A 25,630-nucleotide genomic window follows, 5' to 3' on the forward strand; every position below is an offset into this window, starting at 1 on the left:
GGAGACTGAAATAAGAATCCTCTTCATTTAAGATCCTTAATGAATCAGGTCCCAGGTCCCTGTGGCCGATATATAAACGGCCCAGAAAATGTCAGTGTGACACTATGACACTACCCTTAGGAACCACTAGGCTAATTATACAGTGTGTAATGACCAACAACAGCCAATTTAACGCCTAGGTTTTCATTTTGAAGGTTTGGAAATTTTATCAGGTCTTTAAGAAAAAATAATAATAAAAAAATAAAACCTACACAAAAGTGCCCTTGTAGTGGCTCAGTAGAATGTTTTGGGTTTGTTTGCATTTTTTTCATTCAACTATGGGTTCTTTCATGAATTACACTGCTATGAAGTGACAATACATTGTTGACTCATGCTCATTATTTTATTTCAGCCATTTGTTGTCATTGGCTTTGGCGGTATTTCCAAATTCTTAGATTTTGTTTGAATGCTTGATCATGGTATCTGGATACATTCACCACATAGGAAACAAAGAAAGATTATGCTGGACACACAAAATTGCAATGTATGAGGTCCTAAAGCAAATCTGATGTCCAATAATATTCTGATCAAAGCAATTGCTTTATTATTGGCAGAGCTCTGGAGAGCGATCACAGGCCCCAAGGTTAGAGGACTTCCCAGGTCCCCCTCCCCTTAATCATCCATGTGCTTATTCAAAACTACTTACACTACAGTGGGTAACATGAATCATCCCCCTTCCCCAAACAGCTACTAAAGACCCCACAGACACCCGATATGTTGTGGTCCTGTCAGGGGGTTAGTCAGTGCAGCTGGTGGTGATTATCACCACAGAGTTCAGCTGCGTGTACTCAGACATTACAGATGTTTATTATTTATTTGTAACTAGCTTGGACCCGCTAGGCACCCCCACAAAAGCTTCAGCCCCGGCTAACCCCCTTACTCCCAGTTCCCTATTGTCAGGCCAAATTAATGAACAATGGCACTAAAAGGCCCCGGTGTCATTGGGAAAGCTCTGACGGAACAGCTCAGTCTCATTGGATTTGGTCACTTCCATGTGTGGACAAATTTGACACTGAACCTATTGCTTGGACAGGTGGCAGGAATGGCTGGCAATAGCTAGAGGCAGCCTTTATTGTCATTTATTGTTGCAGCTTCTAGTTGTTTCTAAGCAACTCAGTCCTTTCACTTACTCTCCTGTGATTTAATCATTCCTTTTGCAGGCGTTTCCTGAAGTCTCCACATTTTGATGGCTGGTATCGGCAGAAGCAGAAAGAGATGAGAGAAAGGCTAGAAACAGCACATCTCAAAGTCATATGTGAAGCAGTGAGTTTTACAGAACATAACATCATTCATTTAAGTCTCTGGTGCCCTGAATTTCTCCTAGCTATGAAATACTGCCTGAGATATAAATGTAGCCACTAACGTTCAACTTCTGCCTGCAGAAAATCCAATTTTTCTTTATCAGCCAAAGTGACTATAATGGAGTTGAAGGAATTTGATATAAGTTATATCTGCTTGACATTTTATATACATATTTAGACAACATTTATATGTGGAAACCTGAATTTGTCCCTGTAAACCCATTTGAAATATGCATTTCTGTACTGATGGTGGAATGATGGGCTACATTTCATTTCCATGTTTCACTTATTTTTTTATGAAATTGAGTCCTTCAGTATATTATTTTACCACAGTATCCTCAAAAATCGTGAATGAAGCACTTTTAAGCTAGATTTACTAAGCTGCGGGTTTGAAAAAGTGGGGATGTTGCCTATAGCAACCAATCAGATTCTAGCTTTCATTTAGTTAGTACTTTCTACAAAATGACAGCTAGAATCTGATTGGTTGCTATAGGCAACATCCCCACTTTTTCAAACCCGTACCTTAGTTAATCTAGCCCTTAATCCTGGTTGAACAATTTTGATGCAGCTCTCCAGGACTCCCCCTGTGGAATGGGACATGAGGGCTGGGGAACAGCAGGAGTATAGTTTTTTTTCAACTTCCTGGAGAGAGCAGTTTTGCTTCTTGTCACTCTGCATAATAGGAGCATTGTGCTACAGGCTTCTTACTGGCCAATAGCAATGACCAATTGGAATCAGGCAGCACAACCTTCCCCTCATATGAAGTGACTTGTGGTGCTGCCCAAGTGGCCTTCTGTCCCAATTACAGCTAGTCAAGTGGAAACAGAGGGGACCAAGTCAGCAGTGTATTGATGCTGCACATTATTGACTAATGTCTTATTACTGATATATGTATTATTTATAACTACTATTGATGGTAACATAATAGGCATAACTAATACTGGTGCTTTACTAATGGGTATACTAATACTGCTGATATATTAATTGGGGACTAGAATTAGTGGTGTATTATTAATGCGATTACACTTGTACTTTTTATATCCAATAATATACTAGTTGACAGTGCATGTCCTTACCAGTACAAATTTGAATACATCTAGCACAATAGAAATATGTATTCGTTCATGTTTTGATTTCAATATTTAAGCTTCCAACCCAACATCAAGGGTCCTAATTTTTTGAAGTCCCTACACTCACATCTATTCTCTAGACATCACTGAGAATAAAATTAAAAAAATTAAGGCACTTTGGAAGAATCTTCGGCAACATGTAAGGCTCCCAAAATCTATCAGGTTTTCCAACATTGTTCTAAAGTAAGCCTTTATGGACTTGACAGAAGATGGTTAACATGAAGTTTAATGGCACATTAAGCTAGATCTGGAAATATTTGGACAGTGACACAATTTTCATAATTGTTACTCTGTACACCACCCCAATTGATTTGAAATGAAACTATAGAGATACAATTGAAGTGTAGACTTTCACCTTTAATTCAAGGGATTTAAAAATAAAATGTTCATTTTTTATACTTTGTTGCGAATCCTTTGCAGACTACCTGAAGTCTGACTACCTGAAGTCTGGAACCCATGGACAAATGCTGGGTTTCCTCCTTTGTTATGCTTTGCCAGGTCTTTACTGCAGCAATATTTAGTTGGTTTGTTCGTGGGTCTTTCTGCCTTTAGTTATGTCTTTAGCAAGTGAAATGCATGCTTTATCAGATTAAGATCAGGTGATTGACTCTGCCATGGCAGAATAGCCCACTGCACTCCCTTAACTGCCGGGTTGCTTTTGCAGTATGTTTTGAGTTATTGTCCATCTGTACTGTGATGAATTATCCAATCAACTTTGCTGAATCTGAGCAGACAGTATATCCTTTACGCTTCAGAATCCATCTGGCTGCTTCTGTCTTCTGTCACTTCATCAATAAACACTAGTGACCTCGTGCCATTGGAAACCATGCATGCCCATGCCATGACACTGCCTCCATTACAGATGATGTAGTATGCCTCAGATCATGAGCCACTCCAAGCCTTCTCCATATTTTTTTTCTTCCCAGCATTCTGGATGATTATAGTTTTATCTGTCCAGAGAATACTGTTCCAGAACTGGGCTGGTTTTTTAGATGTTTTTGGGCAAAGTCTAATTTGGCCTGTCTATTTTTTGAGACTTATGAAGGGTTTGCACCTTGTGGTGAACCTTCTGTATTTGCTCTTGTGAAGTCTTCTCTTCATGGTAGACTTGGATAATGATACCTACCTCCTCGAGAGAGTGTTCTTCCCTTGGCTGGATATTGTGAAGGGGTTTTTCTAGATCACGGAAAGTATCTTGTGATCATCCACAACTGTAGTCTTCAATGGCCGAGCTCACAAGTGCGTTCTTTATTTCTCAGAATGTACCAAACTGTTGATTTGACTACTCCTAAGGTTCTGTCAGAGTTCCCAATATGAATACTATGGAGAGTTGTGGTAGCAAAAAAAGAATATATTAATTTATATATAAAACAGAGGATATTGCGGTTATGATCGGATCTTTATTTTACATATTTTCTTTTAGTGACTCCGTTACATCTATACTAGATTTTTGCAGTTTTTTTTTTTGATTGGCCAATCTTACGATTTTATCTAACACAAATGGTCATATGTTTTCTGAGCTCTATTAGCGCTAGGAGCTGTGTGTGTGTGTATATATACAATTGTTTTTTATAACATCCGATCGGAGTGTATTGCAATCCACTGTATCTAGGTGGATACATTTACACGAATACACCTTTGATATTGTTTTGGTATGTTGACATAAATAAATGTAACATTTTATATGGTGATTCATGGCAATTATATTGATTTATTTCTTTTTTATATTAGCTGGTTGGGTCTTTAGCTCTGCAGTTTGTTTTAGTTTACTGTAGCGAAAACAGAATGTCTTTATTATAGAACACGGATCACACAGATAATAAATCCGTGCAGTCAATGGTTAATAGTAAGCATAATACATAGAAATAGCAAGTACAAGACAGCACTATTAGCTTGGAAACTGAAGATGCTGGATATACAGTGGTTGAAATGCAGATACAGGTATCACGATAACCAGGTTAGCTGGGAAGATGGAGCAGGAAAGACTGGTGTCCACATTTAGCAGATGAAGTGCAGGAAAAGGCATTGGATGATCCAAAGGAGAGTCAGGCAAAAGGAGTGTCAGGAAATCCAGTGGTCAGAAGTCAAGAGAGACACAATTTACCAGGCAGTAAGCAGGTGCATGGTCAAACAAAACAGGATCTGGATCACAAGAGGAGGTGAAAAATGTAGATACAAATCAGGATCCAAACTGGAGGTTCCCAGAGAGACTAGCAGCAACAAAGACAATTGATGAACTGGCTCAGATTACTGGGAAAGGCAGTCTCTTAAAGGCCAGACACAGTTGCTTATGATCTAGGAGTTATGATGAAGGCTTAACCCCTTGCAGACAGGATCAGAAGAAGCCAGCATCTAGAGAGGAGATACTGAACAGCAGCCTGAGGCAGGTTCCTGCTATCTGTCTGATGGAGTTTTTTGTTAGTCTGTAAAAACAAAGAATGGTCCGTTTCACTTGCTCCTTTGACCATTTGTTGTGGGTTCACAGCAGCTGCTTTCAAATGAAAATGCCACACTTAGAATCAACTCCAGACCTTTTGCCTGCTTAAGTGATAAAGAAATAATGAAGAAATAACCCACACCTGTCAATGAAACAGCTTTTGAGTCATTTTTCCAATTACTTTTGGTTCCTTGAAATATAGGGTACTACATATTAAACAACTGTAAATCCTAAACCATTCCTCCAATTTGGAGATGAATACCCTCAAATTAAAGACGATAGCCTGCACTTTAGGCCCATATTCATTATGTAACCATAACTTGAATATGTTTTTGTAAACAGCTAAAATAACAATAATTGTGTCGGTGTGCAAATATACATGGTCCGATCTATAAAGAGGAATCCCAGAAATAAGGCCTGACTTAAACTTAGGAGCAAATCCGGCTAAAGGGTGCACTTTTGTACCTGGTCCCATAGTCAAGTATATATATTTGTAATTTTTGGGCATTATAAAAGATAACAAATTGGTAAAAATGTATTTTCATGATTCTTCCCTTAGTTCCTTTCACTAAATTAACTTAACCCAATTTTATTAATAGGAATACCACATATGTGTACTTTATTGGACAATTGGTGTTTAGTTTAGTCCATAATAAGATATATATGAAAAATATGAAAAATGTGTTGTATGTCTTTTTATTTGTTTTCACATTATTTTTAATAATGTAGCTGACCACATGCGAGCAAATGTTTATATTGTTAAACAATGTGGTACAAGCTGGTGGGAAGCTCCAAAGCCTCAGAAGTGTGCCTTCCCTTGGCAATACACAGAAAATTATCTTAATTCATGAGGACTATAGGTCAATAAATGCAAGCAAAGTGAATCCAGTAAACTGGATTGATGCATTTTTTCTTTTCAATTTCTACAGAATATTGCAGCATGGATAAAAAACAAATCAGAGGTGGAGATTGTGGACCTGGTACTGAAACTACGAGACAAACTGGTATTGTATCTAAATAAATTTATGTCTTTTGTCATGGATCAATAATGCATGTCTTTTTTAACCCTATATTTGACAAAAATATAATAATCTATCAATGGTTATTGCAAGAGCATCCCTGTAGGCGGCACCAGGTAAGATGTCCATAGACTGCGGCATTAGATTAAATGTTCATTTAACACAAGTTAACCCGTGCATGATACTCATGCATTCTAGTCAAATCAAGCTACTTAAGGTGTTAAAAAGGTTCTTGTCATCTTCATTGCGACACACACACACACACACACACACACACATGCCGCTAGGCTTTTATATATTAGATATTCAGTTAAGTGGTGTCTGCACTGAAGCTCCTCTTGCAACAACCTGGGAGAGCTAGGAGTTCTTCTTTAACACCTGTTTATGTAACGTTTCCATTACTCGACAGAGCTTTAGATGTCCAAAACTGAATTTCTACATAGCAGTGTAGAAAGCAAAGTCTGTTTTAGCCACTGAAGCACTACATGTAATGGCCTTCAATCAACTTGCTAACAAGAAGTTAGGTGCTCAAGACAAAATCAAATACTTTTAATGCTGACAAATAACAATGAACCTCAGGATATGTAAAAGTGATTTAGTAATACAAATAACATTCAGTATGGCTTATTTATGACAACAAACAGAGAGTTGCGCAGGAATTGCCTGATAAAACATTTATTAAATCAGATCATGTGAGAGCAACCAATGTAAAGCTTTCATAGATCAATAAATAGTGATCTTATAACAGTAATAGCATATAGAATATATAAAGATATAGATACAAATTATGCTTGTAAAAAGCAAGACATAAAACAATCATATTACATGGCTTTCAAAAGAGAAAAACATTGCTATCAATATATATTTAACCCTTATTAGACAGTATCCAGTTAGATGAGGGTATCCAACAGCTGAATCAATAACATTTGCAGATGCTAGTAACCCTTGGGAAATCCTAAGCAGCCGTGGAGAAAACCAATAGAATGTCAATTCCAATAAATCATCTGTAGAAACAGAAGTTGTCTCTTTTGATAAAGAGGAGTACAGTAACTTTAATATTGCGATGTTGCCTCTTTTAGTGAAGAGGAATACAATAACTTCAATGTCACAAAGGTAATTGTATATTCATATGTCTGTATACAAGTAATATCCGTGCAGCTGGGGTTTAAGAGTAGTAAGGATATGTGGTAGATGAAAGCTTCTTACCATCTGGACGGCTAAACATCGGCAGACATCGCGTCCCTCCACATAAGATATATAGATATATGTGTATTCTTACCCCCAGCGGATAATGTCCTCACATCAAGGAACAATGCTATATTAAGCCACTGTTTAATGGAACAATCCGGAGACAGATTAAAGGTCCTCTTCGGTGCGCACCAATCCGGATAAGCTTTTCAAGTCACGTGACCAAGGGTTCCGTTTATGATACAAACTAACTTATCCCTTTGTTAGGCTCACGATAACTCAGATGATATAAGCATAGCGAAAATAGCAACTCAAATAGATAGAAGTTCCATCACAAGCAGAGAACAATTCTTTCCCATCAGTGCACGAACAGTGTCTAATTGACAATTCAGGCAGCAAACACAAGGCGACGCGTTTCGTCTGATATACAGACTTTCTCAAGCAGTAGAACCCTAACTAGGGAGCTGCTTTTTAAAGAGGAAATCTCATCAAGCATAATTAAGAACACATGTCTGGATACTGAAGCTAATGCATGTGTATAAGACCTGCTAATTCAGCTTTCATATGGAACCCAACTATATATATATATATTTTACATTAAAAGAAATTTGTGTATATTTAGATGTAAATGGCCAATTAAATTACCATTCTTATAGATGAACAAATGCATAAAAAATTAGTATTAATTAAAATTAAAAATTAGATCAATTAAATCAATACACATTGCACATATTGTTAGAAAAAAGTTTTTATACAAATAAATTAAAATGAAGATAAATAAAATAAAAAAAAATATATATATATATATATATATATATATATATATATATATATATATATATATATATATATATATATATATATATATATATATGCATAGATATATAGATGCGCATATAAATACGCATAAATACATACATACAAACATGCATACATACATATATATAAGATCAGACTTATATATGCATATATATGATCTGTAAATAAAAAAAGGACTGCACTGCTTCTTTATTTCTGTACCTGACACAGTTCAAGGTACACCTCCCACTTTTCCAGTCTTGGGAACTGCCTACAGAAAATCAATCTGTTCCAAGCTTTGTGGATACATCTGAAAAGGCACCTGGTAGAAACAGTGAAACGCACACAACCAGCCTTATCATTAATTTAACCTTTTCCAAAATAGTGCTTGGTTAATCTTTATTTATGTGTTAAATTAACTATAGTGAGAGCTATCTTTATTACATGAGCCACTTTTTTTTATCTGTTTAAATGTTCATGGCATCTACAAAAGCATTGTTCTGAAAAAGTGCCAGTGGATGGTGCAAAATGCATCCAGTTTAACTGTAGGATCTGGTCTCTGTCACCTCAGATGTGGAAAGATCCATTTTCTTTAGGGAGAAAAATGATGTGCACCCTTTCACAAATCAGGAATTTTCATCCTAAATGTATCCTCTCCACCACTTTTAAATAATATCCACATGTAGGTGCAAATGCATGTAGGTGGACTTATGCACCCAATCTATAATCAACCAGGAGTGACCCTGTCCAACGTCTTAAATCACATGGTGCAAACATTTGCACTTCCATACACTCCATCTTTGCCCATAAATCCTCTCATATACCTGTAAAACCAGATGCATTTGTGTAAAAGTAGAAATATGGCTTGTGAAGATACCGGGTATATCTGGCCCAGTGCTACCCCGTACCTTCTAGGATTCGTATGGTCACTCAGGCAAAATGCAGTTATAAACATACAACAGTATATTTATTGTCATACAAACAACACTAGTGTAACGCCCCCTGCGGGGAAAACAGGGACAGACGCAACACAAAAGAACTTACCTTGAAAACGATGGTCACCTCCAGTCCGCTTCCGATTTCCCAGCTGCGATCCAATCCCAGCAGATCCGCAGCCGCAGTCACCTCCAATCACGTCCCTCTAAGATAGAGACAGAGATTACGGCCGTGCCTACCAGGTAAGGGCTGTCCGAGAATACGGCAAAGAACGAGGACACGGTCAGTCCAAGCTCACTTGCCGCCCCCTCACTTTGTTCTTGCCAAGACGCGGGGGACTACAGGCACTTAAGACCAAGACTAGTCCGAGGACTAATCCCGCCTCAAGTACCTCACACACCTGCCGGTGAGGGCCTTACCGAAAGGAGGAATCGAGCGTGATACTCACCGGGACACTCCCACTTCCGATCCGGTCCCTCTGCGCCTTCCCGACTCCTGCGGACGACAAGAACACACAGCCTCCCTCTACGCTCTCAGTGAGACTAAAATGGCACCCACAAAACTGGACTGACTACAACAGCGACCCGACCCTAACAACGTTCTAATGGTCGGCAACGCAACTAAGTCAAACCACTATGACTAACTAGGTGTGGTGCACTAACGGAACTGCTCACTTACACACTACGGGGAACACCAGCCGGTGTTCACGGACTAAACCGGAGGGCGGTTCCTAACCCCCTCACCCAGGTCGTACCAAGAAGCTGCCTTCTTGCTATGGGGTCACCCACAGACCCTAAGGACCGGTTCTTTAAGCCCGGCTGAGGCTCAGTGGAACAGCACACTAACCCGCGGGCCGACTGCCGCACGGAACAGCCGATCGAACTGAACCGCCCGACTGCCTGTACTCGGGTATCTCACACGTGTCCCTACGTCCGGAACCACAGGTCCACCTGCACGGAACCGGCCTTGAGGACCCTTGATCAGAACCACGGCCGCCCCTGGAACTGCCTCAAGGTGTGCTGCACTGCCACCAACTCACTCAGCCACCCCCTCTGGGAACCAGTGTGACCCCGGGGACCTAAGGGACAGGAAAACTACGTGTGTTCTCCCCTGACTATGTGTATGCTGGTAACTACACTTGTCCCCACAGCACGGGTTAGCACAGGAAACCACAGGAACAAGAGCCTACCTTTAATGGGGGCCTGACGTCTTGCCCCTGGACACAATTACATAGCACACCCAAAATACTGTAATTCAACAATACCCGCCTCACAGACAGAATACAATATACAGTACTTTGTAAGCTATTTACCAGAGCACACCGCTGTTAGCCAACCAGCAGGTTGCTACAGCAACACAGGAGCCTCCGCTCCACTGTACCTCCTAACTACGTGTGCTCACCTCACACAGGACCGCGCCTACACTCACGAGGCTCCCACGCCTCTACCTCATCACCACCAGGGCCTTCTGCCCTTCACACCATGGGCCTCTGCCCAGATACACAGAGCCTTGTACTCTGATTAATGGGCCTCAGCCCCCTCTCTACCTCCGGGCTCTGAGCCCACTAACTAGGGACTTGTGCCCTGCTACCCAGGGGTCCTAGCCCCTGCCTGAGGCCTGTGGCCTCCCTGACTGACTGAGGGTCTTGTGCCCTTACTAGCCTACGGGCTACCAGCCCCTATGGCCTTCCCAGGGCCACTAACTGCCTAAGGGCCTTGTGCCCTTGTACCTGGGGCTCTGAGTCCCCCTACCTCACTAACAGGGGCTTGTCCCCTTTATCAAAATGGCCTACTGGCCTACTAACTTTATCGGAGCCTAGTGCCCAGGTCCCTGGGCCTTGTGCCCCTAATTCACTGTGCCAACGGGCCTTGTGCCCGACCGTGGCCCCGGGCCTAGCACCCGAATTTAACGTTGAATATACTTACCTGCTCTGCGCAGGATACTCAACTTGCCACGCCGTCTTCCGCTTCTTTCTCCGGGTCTTCCAGACCCTCCAGCCGGCGGCGCCTCTTCTCCGGTTCGGCGCTGGATCTCCTGTTGCTGCTGGGGCGGGGGCGCTCTCAGCCTTGACAAGGGCTCCCCGCCGGCGATCACTGCTTGATTGTAGTCTTCGGGCGGCAGGGTAGCTCACGGCCCTTACAAGGGCCCCCTGCCGCCGATCCTGTTGCTGGACGTCGTGAAGAGACGTCCTTCCTCTTCTCCGCCGACGGACTTCTGCCAAAATGGCGCCACGCGGCGACTTATATAGTCGCCGGCGTGACATCAGCCGGCGCGAGCGCTGATTGGCTCGCGTCGGCGCCAATCTTTTGAATGGCCGGGCGCGAGCCGCGATTGGCTCGCGCATCCGGCCGCTGATTGGCCAGCGGGGAAAGATGAGCCCTGATTGGCTCATCCTTCCCCCGCGCACAAGACCTGCAGGAAAAAAGCCACGATACTCACCGCTGGATCGCTGGACGGGTGAGTACTTCTCCTCTTCTTTCTTCCTGCTGGGCACCATCGGGGACCTCTTCAGCCCCTCCAGGGACACAGCGCTGGCGGGGGTCTTCACCTGAGACACCCCTACACTAGAATATTATGTACACAGAGTAAATAAATGCCAGGCAGGTTTACCACATCATCTGTCCCTTACCCCAATAACTTAAGGAGATATAGTCACCTGCTGTCCAGACTTCATGACCCATGGATCCCTCTCAGCTGCATATATAGACTCGAGTTAGAAAACGACAATTCAAAACTCCATCTTGCACCTTCCTGAATCAAATCCAAGCATGAACACCCCTCCCCCTGGAGTTGTTCCTTATATATCACAGGTCTAATTTCCACAGTCTTTCCCCTCCCTGGGCAAACCCCTGCGTCTATTCTACTTAACCATTGGTCAGTGCTGGACTAAGGGGGGGGGATTGGACAGGGGAGTGAAGATGAGCTGTCCTTTCAGAGAACCTCCCGTTAGATGGCCTGTCTGGACTAGCCTGGTGAGAACAATGGACACTAATTAGTTTTCCTACTCAGGCACATGGCAACCTGATCCCTACCCATAATCCCCCTGGCTTTACTTTAAAGACAATGAATAGCAACCTTACTTCAAGTTATCAATATACAATAAACCATATACATATGTACACTGAACTACAATGTCCCCTTAGCCACATGTTATTGGACAATGCAGTTGTAGTCTGGTGAGCTGGGGAAACAAAAGAAGGCTATAAAAAGTATTTGCTATAATTCACATATCACACTCGTTTTGTCACATGGCTAAAGAGCATTTGCGCCGCATTTTGCACAGTGGTAAATGAGCCTTAAGGAGTAGAATTCCGAAATGGATTGTTACATTATTACATGTGTTTTAACACTTTTTCAAATAAAGGATTCACAATAAAAAAAGAAAAAAAAAAAAAGAAACAGTTTTTAGGTTGAGCGCAATAACTAAATATTGTACTTACTCTTGTGTCTCTGATGTCTGTAAAACGACCTCTTACTCCTCTCTAGGCTTAACGTTAGTCTTGTTTGAAACAGGACGAGTAGACTTTGATAGTCCGTAGCCTTCTTCTGTTACTTTCCCATTGCCATTTACCCCCTAATGATGGGGATACTTTGTACCTTAATGAACATACGCACATATTGCATAATTCATTGTGTCGAGTTCACTGAAAAGAACTTCTATATTTTTATTCTTTACCAAAGTAAATGTTATTATTGGGTTTTTTTTTTCAGGACAATAGAGGAGTAGCTTATATTATATATTTATTTAAATTTAATTGTAATATATAGGAGGCCCCAGACTTTATCTTGTTTTCCAGAAATGAAAGGTGTATTTTATATGTTTATATAATGGACAAACAAAACATGATTTGTATTTATTTTTTATATTTAACCAGTGGTGACCTTCAGGAGTCACGGGAGACTTTTGTTGGTCTAATAAATTACCAGCACATATTGATTACATGTAAACTGGATGTAATAATTACTGGTAAGTCAGCTACTATTAGTGTTCCTAAATAACACTACATAGTGTGATCACAGAATTGTGCCATACCAGTGGAGGCATCACACTCAGGAAAGCAGCCTTCATTTTTAGTGGCTATTTATGAACAGCCGTTTTGGTAAATTATTGCTCTCCAAAATAGATATTTCTAAATGAATCATGGATAAGAACTGTTTTGCATGAAATATGGGATCATGTGACTTCTGCATTTCATAGACAGCAGCCTTGTTGATTAGCAACAGTAATAAAAGGCCAACGGTGATCAACCAAGTACTCTACTTAATTATAATATTAAAACGTATTCCTTGCTCAGTACCTGCCTCCCCAATGTCATGTATAAATTGGTGTTTGTTTTCTAGATCAAAATAAACTGTTTGGTCAAGTTTTCTTTAGAATTGACAAAAATGGCAAGATACTAATGTTTAGAACAGAGGCCGAAAATATTATAAATTGCATTTGCCCTAATCATTTTTGCACACTATACTAGTGGATGCTATGTATCACGGCCTGAGTAATCCTCAATATATATATTCACTAAATAGTTTGTGTGGATTTTCTCAAGCATCTGTTTCTTCCACTTCCAGCTTAGGGCTCACAGACAACATCTTCCTGTCAGCCCTGCTTCCCTGAACAGACTAAAACTTCACATTGATGAAGTAATATGCTCACTTCCTGAAGACCTGCAGAGCATCCTGCATCCTCATTAAAATGATTGTATAGCATCCCATATCTTCACCGTGACATGTGGAGTATCCTGTAGAATCAGTATGACGTATTTGTGGAGCACGCTGCATCATCACTGTGACTTATCTGTACAGTATCTAGTGAAACCTACAGCATATCCTACACTGTACAGAGAGAAAGCAGAACATATCTTGTTTTTTCATCTATTTATCATGAGAAAACTGCAGTGCAAATCTTCGCAGCCGTGACCAGCACAATACAGAGATCTACGTTCCCAATTCTTATTTCCATGGAACAAACCTGAACAGCATAGTGTATATTACCATGAGAGTTGTAGTACATGGTCACTGAACAGACAAGCACAACAAGGATAAACCTGTAAAATACCTTCCAGAGCATTCTCTATTGAACAGCTTGAGCGAAAGATTCAGCAAAGCAGATTTGCACACTTTCTAAGGCAAAAGGCTGAATAATATGATCACCATATTAAACATTCCAATATCATCCAAATCACACCCTTGGCATAAATGTAACCTGTTTATGAAAGTACATGTGGATGATACATTACACTGCTAGTCAGGGCCGGATTAACCCGAGGTCTAACTGGGCTATAGCCCAGGGGCCTCGGGCATCCAGGGGGCCCTTCAAAGTCCTCAGCATTATTGATCGGTCCGGGGGCGGGGGCGCCCCCAGCCCGATCAATGCTGCTGAGCACTGTCACTGTAGTCCTCCGTCCCCGGCGCTCAGTAATCTGCTTACTGAGGAGACCTCGCGAGTGAACTCTCGCGAGATCTCCTCAGTAAGGAGCTTACAGCGCGCCGGGGACGGAGGACTACAGTGACAAGTAAGCGCTTGGGGGGGCGGCGGGTGGCTCACATTGGGGGCCTCATGGGGGAATGGAGGCGCCCTTAGCCCAGGGGCCTCCATTCCCTTAATCCGGCCCTGCTGCTAGTATACTGGAGTGGATTATACATAGAACCTGGATTTATATCTGCTGGTCATGTCATGTCATACATTAACGCTATGCTTGCATCTATATTTTACTGCCACATTAAAAAAAACAATAGAACATGTTGCATTACAAAATCTTCAACACATTAAAATTTCAGAACACAATGGTGTGAACTACACAATTGAGTTTAGCAAAAGTCCAAAATTAGGCAAGCCCTTTAATGCCGTTATAGTTTGAAAACATTTAGACTGATAAGTTTCTCTGCCACATTAGAGAAATACAAGATCCCAGACCACTATATTTTCATACTGATATGGTAGAGAAAGGTAGAAATCTCCAGCTCCAAGTAGGTAGGTTACATACCTAACATACAGGCAGCTTTCTGGTGAAACAGAAGCATATAAATTGGTCATCCACCCAAACAAGAAAATGCCCTGCAATACCTCTACCTACCTACCATTAGTAGAGCCACAGGGGTCCCATGCTCGGGATCTATGTCAATCTGGAATAACCTTGCTAGTATCTGTAATACCAAGGTCTACTTAGCAGACAGTACGTTTGTTATGTGAGAACATGTCTAAGATTCAAATTGTATTATCAAAAGTATAAACTACAAAGCACAGCTAAATTTCTAAAATAAATCTACCTGGTGGAAAAAAAAAAATCATGCAAGGAATTCCTATTTAGTCACCAATTATATTTCTCTCTAACAAGAGGCAAATCTGCTTATTATAGCACAGTAGTTCTGTTGACTTTTGAGCAGAAATATTATCTAAAGATATAATACTCAAATGGAAAGTTTGTTAGTAAAAATATACTTGTTGGGGAAGTAATTATATGTTTAAGTCAATCAAGTCCCATTCACAGTTATCAGTCTGGTATTTAACGACAGAATCATATACTATGTAATTTGGATTACCATTAGTTTTAAGATTACACATTTATTTTATATTTTTTAAAATATTAACACATGCTATAAATATTATACTAGGTTAAAATAAATGCTATATTGAGTGTATATTTTTTAGCCAATTTCCATCAGTATTATTATTATCTTTGACTTATAAGGCGCCACAAAGGGTCCGCAGCGCCGTACATTACATATACAGGAAACAGAACCAAGACACAGTATACTTTTAATTATTATCTATCAACATATGGATAACTACTATTATTTACATTTGACTTTTTGATTGAGTGAAGAGGCCCATCCAACCTAGTTATTGTGTGCTACATTACTGTACAGGTTTCACAATGAAGGAAACTACACAAGAGAAAAACGTTTCCCACATATTATACAGGAATATGTACAATACTGCAAGATGTTCATCTTTCAGCCTGTCTACTACTAATATGATGGGATGCTGCCATTTGTATCAGTGCTGTATAGATCTGTAGATTTCTTGCTATGTATGCATGAAAAGTAATAATGTTTGCAGTTGGTATAAAATAAAAAGAATATAAACGTTCCAATTAATTGGAGGTACCAATAACGTTATGAAGTGTTATTTATAAGTGCACTTACCTACATCTTCGTAAGAGAACTTACTGCAGTAATCATGGAGGTAATAAAGTGACCAGACCCGATTTTCTAATACAGGATGCATATAAACCTGTCAGTGTGCATAGTCCTCTTCCTTCCGTTGCCCGGTGAAGCAACAACCAACCATTTTAAAAACACGTTTGTCCAGTTAAGCAACAGAAAAAAGGGCTCATCAATTTTCCACTGAGCAGTCTTATAGTAGTTGAGGAAAGAATAGCAGCATACTAAGGGGCCGATTCAAATAACGGCAAGGTCCCATAGGAACCTCACGCGATGCGTCTCTGCCGGATGTTTCTGGTAACAATCTCGCTGAGGTGCAAGCGAAAATGAGCAATGTTTTCTGTACCTTAATACCCAGTTTTGTGCACAGAAACACATTGCACAATTGTTCCTATGGGACCTTGTGGCTAACTGATTCGGCTCCTAAGTGGCCGATTTAGAGTTAGTAAAAAGACGAGCTACTGGGGGCAAAATATGCACAAGGAAAATCATTATCTTTAAAAATGTAAAATGAACAACCTGATTTTAGGGTTGTGAGGGGGCAAGGCCTATCCCTACTCTAAAACGCAGGGGGAAAATAGAGCTGTCAAGCAAGTATATAAGAGAATACAGTTTGTATTTGCAATCCTTGCAATGCAACATGGTTTGTTTTGCTGCAAATTCTGCACCTTCTAAATCAGACCCTAAATCTCATCACGTACAGCCACACTGATTTTTTGGACTTGAACTAAATGAGTTAACTTTAGGGTGTAAAGTCAAAATTTAATGAATCTGTTGCAGAAAAACAAAGGATAACCCCACAAAACATGTTTGTTTAGTTTCAATATAACATTACTGTTTTAAACTTGACTCAAATAGATTCAACAATCCTGTCTATTGCTACAATTGGATACATTATATCCTTCATATATGCTCAGCATATGTATTGTGCTTACAAATATGTGACTGGCAAACAGTTGTAGTAATTGGGGAGTCTTCTCCTAAAGTAATACTGAACAAGTCTAAGCATGGATAGGGCAGCATGTTCTGAGGGAACTATGTGCTTGTGGGCCAAATACTTACAAATAAATATTTGTTTTAAAAAATTAGGAAATACAACAGTGTTAGCTGGTCAGGAGAGATAAGTGCCTCTTGCCTGTGGGCCTCCAGCTGAACAGCCTTCCCCTTGAAAACAAATACTACAGAATATAGCTTGGCACCCTGGGGTGTATATATGTAGCTTTGTTACCCCATGATTACCAATGCAGATGATTTTGATAAATGAGATTATTATTAAGATGTTGCTCCCTATTATAAATCAAAGGATAAGTTAACTAGCACACATCTTCAATCTGTCTACAGCCCTGATCTATATAAAGACAAACTAAATGGTATTTTAAAAATCAGATCATCTTTTATTATATTTACATACAATGCAGACAGGATGGTCTCTCTCTTCCTTAACAGGCAAGAATTTTGTTTTTGATGCACAGCACCTCTCCTTACCCATGTTTTAACTTCCTCTCTTTCCAGACACATTTTTATTCTTTGCTAACCATTGTCCTTTTTTTTTTTCCCCCATGAAGAAACACATTAAACAACTCATCCTTCTAAAAATTTGGAGCAGATCTTACATTACCCTGCCATCAGTAACTTAAATACTCATTACATAACAAATGTATGTTAGAACAGTCATCATGTCATATTTTGCTAGAGAATTGCACAATACCTAATGATAATATTTCGCTGATCACAGAAAATCACTTCTTATCTGTAGTATTGTTATCAGTACACAAGTATTTTCCTATAAAATGATATGATGTAGCGTGCAGGCTGCTTCTAATGCTGGCAACCACAGATGTGAAACACCTGGTGTACAAACCACTACCATACCAATGCACATAACCTGATGGTAGCCTATGTAGGCTCTGTGACTGCAAAGGGCATGAGACAGTGGGGAAAAAATAGTGTTATTTAAATATTTAAACAGCATGTCATCTGTTCACAAAACATTTCACCAACAACCATTGCTGTCAGCTTGTACTACTGATCCCTGGATTAAATAAAACACTACATAGCTCCTGAAGTTCTGAATATCTGTAAAGTACTTTCAGGATTACTTTCTGCAGTCTTGTATTGACAGGTGTGTTAAAACATCTTTGTGTTAAAGTCTAAAATCTCCATCACCTTTTACCTCCTGCCCACCACCTATTCCCGTCCTGTGCCCTCAAAGCCGCACTTCGCTCCTCAGGGGAGAAGTGTAAGACTGCCAGAAGTGCGCTTAATGTGTGTTGCCTTCCACGGGGATCTGGCATGGTCAAAAACCCCAACAACACATTTTTCAGATATTCCATGTTCGCCCCCTCCCTGTTTCGGTCTCGAAGTGCTTTTTGAATTTGTTCATGCAAATTATGCATCTCCTCGCTTTTCTCTGCTAATCGTTCCTGCATACATTGCAGTTCTGTCTCCAGTTCATGCTTTCTGCGACGCAAGTTCCCAATCTCCGCTTCTTTGCGGGATAGCTGCTCTGCATATACAATAAAAGCAGAAGAGTTGTTTTGTGGAAGGTCTAAACCATTGTCTAATGGACCTGGTGATGGTGCTGGTATGGCAGTAGGAATCTTGATTTCTCTCAGTCTCTCCAGCTCTTGCTCCTTTTCAGTCAGCACAGCCAACACACGCTCCCTGTGATTTCTTAATTCTTCCTCCATTCGTGCCATATGCTCTCTGCTTTCTTTCCGCACTTGTTCAAGTTCCTGTCTGTGAGCCTGAGCCACTAGTGCAGTCTCCTTGTGGACAGCCTCCATCTCTGCTCTGTGATTACTTTCTGCCTCCTCGGCTGAAAATCTCAAGGAGATATATTTCTCTTTCAACTCTGCTATCTTCTGCTTGCCCGCCTCAACCTCTCCTTCGCGAGCCCCTTTGACCCTTAACACCCCCTGTGCTCGTGCTTTATAACGCTCAAACTCCTCTTTTAACTGCTGGAGCTCTTGCTGATAAAAGAGAACTGACCCACGCTGTTCTGAACCATCCTCAGTGTCCTCACCCATAGGAGATTTATTGAGAAGGGTTTCAGGAGGGGAGTGCATAGAGGTTGCCATAGCAATTGTTTTGTTCTCAGTTTCCAGCTGCATGAGGCGCTCTCGCAGTTTACGAATAGTAATCTGGTCCCTCTGTTTGGATGTTTCAGCTGCTCCTAAAAGTTCAGAAAGCTCAGACACCTGAGATTCCAGAGAGCGAATTCTTTCTTCCTCTTGCAGAAACCTCTGCAAATTATGCTGCTCTTCTTCCAGCCTCTGAAACAAACAAAAATAAAGTAAAACAAAAAAATTTAAATGGTAGTATAGAAAATAGTGATTGTAAAACAGAAAAATAAAGTAATTTATAAAAAAAAATAAAAAAAAAAATAAATCCAAAAAGACAGTAACATTTAAATTAACCTAAGAATAAATTAACACTAGCCATAAAGTTTCTAATACTATGGTTAGTCATGAATATTAAGTATTTAAGCTATGAACACCTGCTGTACAAGCCTCCCATTTGCTGTTTTAAGGATTTTTTTAATGGGCATAATTATTGTTGCAAGTCATTAAATGTTATATGGTTGTCTGCAGCACTCTATTTAGAGATTGAGCTATTTATGAAACTAGTGATATATAGGTAGTGGACGAAAATACACTAATAAAAAGTCACTTAATAGGGTGTTAAGCAACCACGTACAGACAATACCGCCTGTATGTACCGTACCATTCAATCTACCAATGGGTGAAATTGTTCAGATGGATGCAGCACCATTCTTCCATAAAAAAGTCTTTCAACTGATGACTGTTTAATGGTGCTAGAAAACACCTGTCTTCAGAATGTCCCGTAAATGCTTGACTGGATTCAGATGCACCACAGCCTTACTTTGATACCTTGCTCTGTGAAGTTCTAGTTGGACTGTTACTGCTTTAATTAGTTGCCTACAGCAGTCAATTTTTAGTTACTTGTCTGTTTTTCCTTGCACTTTGGATTAATAGACAGATATCATGATCCTGGAGTATTCTCTTCTGTCTACCGTTACTGTTTTAGCAATATTTTTCCTTTGGAGTTCCATGCCGACATCACTGACACAGTTGATTGTGAAACAGTGGCAATATGAGCCATTTTGCTCACCAAAACTCCAGTCAAACATGCCCTAACAACCGTTCCTCTTCCAAAGTAATTATGGTCTGCTTTTGTAGCCTTGCTAGCCATAATTACAGGTAACAAGGGCAGTCCAGCATTTTTACATTACCCAGATACTGCCGAGATCCTACTTGCCTAATTAATGCATGAGCCACACCCGTATGGAAGCCTTTGCTTTCAATTATGCTTTGTGTCCCTCATTTACCCAGGGGTCTCTACTTTTATTTTTGGTCCACTACCTGTAGTTATTTATTAGTGCAATGTGACCGCATTACAACTGGTGAGAATGAGCTGTGTGTTGTTCAGAAGGCACTAAAGGAGCCCATAATAAGGTTGATCCAGTGACTCTGCCCGAGCATCGAATAGCCAGATCTGATGAATGTATGCTTGGCTTAGGATTGGCTGTCTTTTCGGGCACACATGTGCTGCAATTTGTGGCCAATTAGGTCAAACATATCCTAACTAGCCATCAATATCACAGCATATATGGGCACCTTTAGTCATATTTGCAAATGAACCACTAGTGTGCACTATATTTATTCCCTAAAACATCACCTTTTGCCTCTCCTCCTGTAGCAGGGTTTCCAGCTCTCTCTTAACCCCACAAAGCTCTTCTTGCAGCTCCAGGACTGCAGGGTCAGGCTCTGTTCTCTGTTGCCTTGCCTCCTGAAGCTCCCTGTTCAACTGCTCAATATCCTTGCGCAACCTTTTGCTTTGTTCTTCCGCTACCTCTGCTCTAACTGTAAGCTCAGACCTCCCCGCAAACTCTTGCCTGGCCTCCTCTAAGCGGAGTTCTGCCTCTTGCCTTTGGTCTCGCTCTCCTTGCACAAGACGCTGTAGCTCCCTCAGCATTACTGCATGGTCTGTCTGCTCTTGTGCACGGTCGTGCTGCTGGCTAACCAGTTTGGACTTGGTCTCAGCCAGCTGAGCTTGTAGTCCCCGAAAATCTTCCCGTAAGGTATTAAGTTCCTCCTCCATTCTCTGCACAATTTCCTCCAACTCCTGCTTTGCCTTTCTCTTGTCTGCTTGGTAGGAGGCCTCCATACGAGACTTCTCTTGTGTAACCGTGGCCAAAGCACTAAATAGAGAAGAAAAATGTTAGAATTAACATTATAAGCAAAATTCCCACCTACGACAAAAAGTTGACATTGTGGAGACTGTCCAATCTATTCTTGTGATCAGCAAAGTAAAAATATAAATATGTTAAAAAAAAAAAAAAAAGATTTAAAAGATAATTGCATCCTTTTCATTTAGGATCTCATTTCTCTTAAACCTAGGTGAGCTTTGAAGATAAAGTATATGTCATCTTTGCTTCTAGGTACTGTATATATACCTTCAGCATAAATTACTTTGTTGGTAAGAGGGATGCAATATATACAATAATATATAAGAATAGGAAAGAAAAGCTCTGCTCAAAATAAAAAGATTCACTAAAAAACTATTAAAAATTAGAGTATATGCATTTCTTGAGCTCACCTGGTTAGAGTAGCAAGCTGGTTTTTTAGCTGCACCATTCTTCTGTCGGTATCTGCTGGTGTACAAGGGCCACCATCTCCGCTGGCTGTGCTGACCCCACTTTCTGAACCACTGGCCTCTTCTGCCCCTGTGCCACCAATATGCTGCAAAGGTTCCAATCTTTCATCCTCGCTGGTTTCCCCTCCCCTTGCACTGGGCAAACTTCCCACTGTTTCTACACTATCTTCGCTGTGTATGGAATGCTGGTCATCATGCGACTCCTCGACATCTAAAGAAAGTGTTTTAGGCTCCTGAGAAGTGGACAGGACACAAAGACTAGCCTCCAAAGCCTCCTTTTCTTTCAGCAGACTTTTGTATGCCCGCACGACATCCTTCAGCCGAGCTTGATATTGCAGCAGCTGTTTCCGCTGAGTCTCCACTAGCTCTTGCAATTCTTTCTTACTAGGACCACCTCCAAAATTCATACCCAGCTTATCCATGATTATGTCAGCTTATCACCCTATATGTAATCAAAATAAACAAAAGCACACTAAAAATATTAACAGATAAACACAGAAAATATAAGAACAAAGATAAACAGAAGCATGAAATAAAATATGTAATGCTGTGGGACCACAAGTGTGAATAAAAGTGCAACAAAACAAGGTTACAATTGAACGAAAAGATGCCATATCAGAGAAAAGTGACACGTAATGAGAAATTTCACAAAGAGCCTGGTTAGAAATAAAGGCAAGTATCCAATTACTTATACAGAATTTTAATTCAAGAAGAGATGAGTGGAGTGGTGATAATAATGGGAAACAAGAATAAACAAATACATGCTAGTAAGGCTACTCTGTAATTATATACTAAAAAAATAGTGGAAGAAACTGCCTGCAAGCAAAAAAATAATGTGAACACTTAGCTAACATTGAAATTGCAGGGGATGTGATTGATAATGAGCACCCCATTCATGAATCAGGTCTGTCCATTACTCTGAGAGGTCTAAGTAATAATTATGTCAGTATACAGACAGATTCCAACTCTCCCAAATCTCTTAATATATACACCCATGGGTGACTGACTGACAGGGCACCAGATCAGAGGCACTACACACTGCCACAGGTACACTGGACATAAGACACCAACACACAGATCCTAATCAGAATTAGTTTGATTACATTTCATGATAGCACAAGAAATAAATCGTCGCCTTGTCCCGCCTTAGCCACCTGTAACTTACCTCCCAGGTCTCCCATAAACCGGTAAGTACCCGGGAGATGCGGCTGACGTGTCTACTACCGCCTGGGTAATAACTACATCCTCTTCACCGAAAGGACCTTCTGACATCACCAGGTCATGTGACCGCTCCAGTCACGTGGTACACAGAGGAGGCTGCTGTAATGTTCCTGTGTAGCTACAGATAGTGATGGGGAATTAGGTAAAGTGCAACGTTTCTACTGAATTCAGATGGAAAAATGATTTCCCCTGTCAGGCTCATTCACGTGTGAGCTGCTTTTGAGGCATCAAGTAATCCCAGAAAAGAGTCTTAAAAACAGGACACAGTGAAGTGTATTAGCTGGTTTACATGTCAGCTATTTGAATATTCTAACATTGTGCATTGTATGTCCTAGGTCTTTTAGTGCTAACACTAAATGAGATTTACTTAATAATGGACAGTGATTGTTCCTAATTGCGCTTTGGCTTTGCTGTAGTAGTTTTATGACTCCCATAGTGAATTTCAGAGTGTGTCCTGTCCCAACAATGAAGGGATGCAAATTTACTTAATGGTTTCAGATTACAGTACTTTCAAAGCAATAGAATAAAGGTTAGAGGGGAAGAAATGAGAAAATTAACAAGTGCTTTCTGAGAACTCTGAGGGTTTATTACAAAACGGTCATATGTGAGTACTGCTTATTTTTCACGCTGACCAAATAGTATACATAGGTCTTGTATAATTCTCTATGGTAACAGAACTTTTATATTTCTTTACTTGACAGGTAAAGACCAAAAGTAAAAAAATATGTATTGTGGAAAAATAACTGCTATGAGGTTAATTCACATTGTAAAAATGTATGAATGGAGGGTTCAAATGTAAAGGGTGTTAAACATACTTATCTACTCTCCCGGAATTCCCGGGAGGCTCTCGAATTTCAGGGAGTCGTCCCGGAAGAACCTCCCGGATTCGCCGAAATTCATGGCATTGAAGGGCAGGGCTTAATCACGTCATTAAGCCCCGCCATTCAAGGCCGCGAATTTCTGCATTTTATAGTGGGGTCTCCTACCCCCCTAACACATGACTTCTCTCTCTTGGCATGCATAGTGTTAAAGTCAATACATGCATTGCAGTTAAGGATAGGTAACATTAAATATCCACATGAATAATTGAATGTATCCCATGCTTTGGATAAATGAAAATGACTTTGGTAAAAGCCATGGTGGTTTGTAACAGGAATACTTATTAGAGAAAAGAAGTAAGAAAATCTTGTTCTGTTGGCACTTAATGGATAATGCAATATCCTCCATTGTATTTCATTTCAATCAAGGGTATGCAGACAGACATTGCATAGCAAAGGTTTGACATCCACAGCCCTAATGAGCTTTTTGTGATGACATGTTTAATAGCCTGCCAACATAGATGTGATCTTTCCATGAAAACTCTGGACCATCATGGTCAAAAATAATGAGGTTCCTTTTATTCATTAAAAGGAAAACACACTAGTACTGTAATATATGTTCTAATAAAATGTCAAAAGAGAATGTACACACAATTTTTAAATGTTAAAACACTGTACAAAGCACTGTACAATGTAAAAAACAAATAATTTGAACACAGAATGACTATATGTTTAATATATAGGGGCCTATTTATCAAGGTCCTTTGAGCTGAACCGCATTAGTAAGAAACAAAGTTATTTATAACTATAGGATCACAGTAGATATTTCCGATGTCTGCTGCGTTCCCACTGTCATCGTATTCAATAGCAGTCCCCATAGGTTTCTATGGCATACTTCCCAAAATTTGGAACTAGTCCCCGATGGCGTTAGCCATTGAAGCCTATGAGATTATTATTGCGGTAGAGGGATCTTCGGAGCCCTCATTGCAGCTTACCTGCTCCCTCTACCCATTGACTGTAGGTCACAAATGCGCACAGCCACCTTTGCAACAGTAACCAGAGTTTTAAGGTAAGTAAAGTCATCACCAGGACAGCTTCTTATCGGATGCACTGTCCGGGATGATTTTTTGTTAAATGGGCCAGAAAAATTATCTGTCATCATTGCGATGACAGATGATAATTAACAGGGCAAAACCCCATTAATTACTAAATATGCCCCTTAGTGACTTCTTAGCATGAATACTGAATATCGTAACATTAACTGTGATTACGATTTCATGCACAATGCCGCTTTTTTGGCCTGGCCACAGGAGTGCTTTTCTCTTAAGCAGCGATGTAGAATTGGAAGTGTCAGAACGTAGATGGTCACATCGCCTCTTGTCTGTGGCTGATTTAGGCCTCCGGAAGGTTCATCCAAGTAAAGCAACCGAAACAATGCCAAAACGTACCTGATAATAGCATCTCCTGCTGGTGACTGATATAGGCCTATAGAAGTAGACTTGTCTGCTCTACAGCAGTGGTAATCGGAGGCTATTCCCCACCAATACAGGGGGAGGAGTAAAGAGGTCTTTCTTATATAGGGATCTATCTATCATTTAAATATCAAGATGGCGTTAGCTTACCTTTCTAATGGAGTCCTACGGACTCCATCATCGCCGGTGAAGTGCCTGTGTGTTCATCACCAGGGTCCCATCACAATGCGCATGCACAACCTCAGCTGCACATGTGCAGTGGCGTTATTCTCCTGATGCAAGAGGTTTAAGTGTAGTTTGGGGGAAGTTCGCAAGGGCTTGCCAATGAGTCCTGGCTTGATATCAATACAAAATGACCCTTACTGCCATCTACTGCACACCAATGTTTAATAGAATTCAAAGTTCTTAAAAAAAACTTCAACATCATGATA

At 40.5% G+C, this 25,630-nt stretch overlaps 2 protein-coding genes across 3 annotated transcripts in view; one reads left to right on the forward strand and one right to left on the reverse strand.

Moving 5' to 3' along the window:
• DENND6B (DENN domain containing 6B) overlaps nt 1-13,902 on the forward strand; it is a 47,980-nt gene extending 34,078 nt beyond the window's left edge. For both annotated transcript variants that reach the window (XM_075208498.1, XM_075208499.1), the window contains exons 18-20: nt 1,200-1,302; nt 5,837-5,911; nt 13,415-13,902. In XM_075208498.1, coding sequence (XP_075064599.1) covers nt 1,200-1,302; nt 5,837-5,911; nt 13,415-13,537 — 301 coding nt within the window. In that variant the 3' untranslated portion in view covers nt 13,538-13,902. The remainder of the gene's footprint in view (nt 1-1,199; nt 1,303-5,836; nt 5,912-13,414) is intronic.
• A 3,478-nt stretch (nt 13,903-17,380) lies between these two features.
• GCC1 (GRIP and coiled-coil domain containing 1) lies at nt 17,381-22,952 on the reverse strand. The gene is made up of 4 exons (XM_075208500.1): nt 22,854-22,952; nt 21,632-22,130; nt 20,711-21,233; nt 17,381-19,284 (listed from the first exon to the last, which is right to left on the reverse strand). Exons 2-4 carry the CDS (start codon nt 22,108-22,110, stop codon nt 18,172-18,174), a joined length of 2,115 nt encoding a protein of 704 aa, XP_075064601.1. The 5' UTR covers nt 22,111-22,130; nt 22,854-22,952; the 3' UTR covers nt 17,381-18,171.
• Nucleotides 22,953-25,630: the final 2,678 nt, after the last annotated feature.

This window comes from Mixophyes fleayi, chromosome 4 (genome assembly GCF_038048845.1).
Source record: "Mixophyes fleayi isolate aMixFle1 chromosome 4, aMixFle1.hap1, whole genome shotgun sequence".
NCBI classification, from domain to species: Eukaryota; Metazoa; Chordata; class Amphibia; order Anura; family Limnodynastidae; genus Mixophyes; species Mixophyes fleayi.

Coding starts and splice junctions, on each gene's coding strand:
- GCC1 (XM_075208500.1), bottom strand. CDS start 22,110: ATGGATAAGCTGGGTATGAATTTTGGAGGTGGTCCTAGTAAGAAAGAA. Junction 21,234..21,631: donor CAGCTTGCTACTCTAACCAG/GTGAGCTCAAGA, acceptor TTCTCTATTTAG/TGCTTTGGCCACGGTTACAC. Junction 19,285..20,710: donor TACAGGAGGAGAGGCAAAAG/GTGATGTTTTAG, acceptor TGTTTGTTTCAG/AGGCTGGAAGAAGAGCAGCA.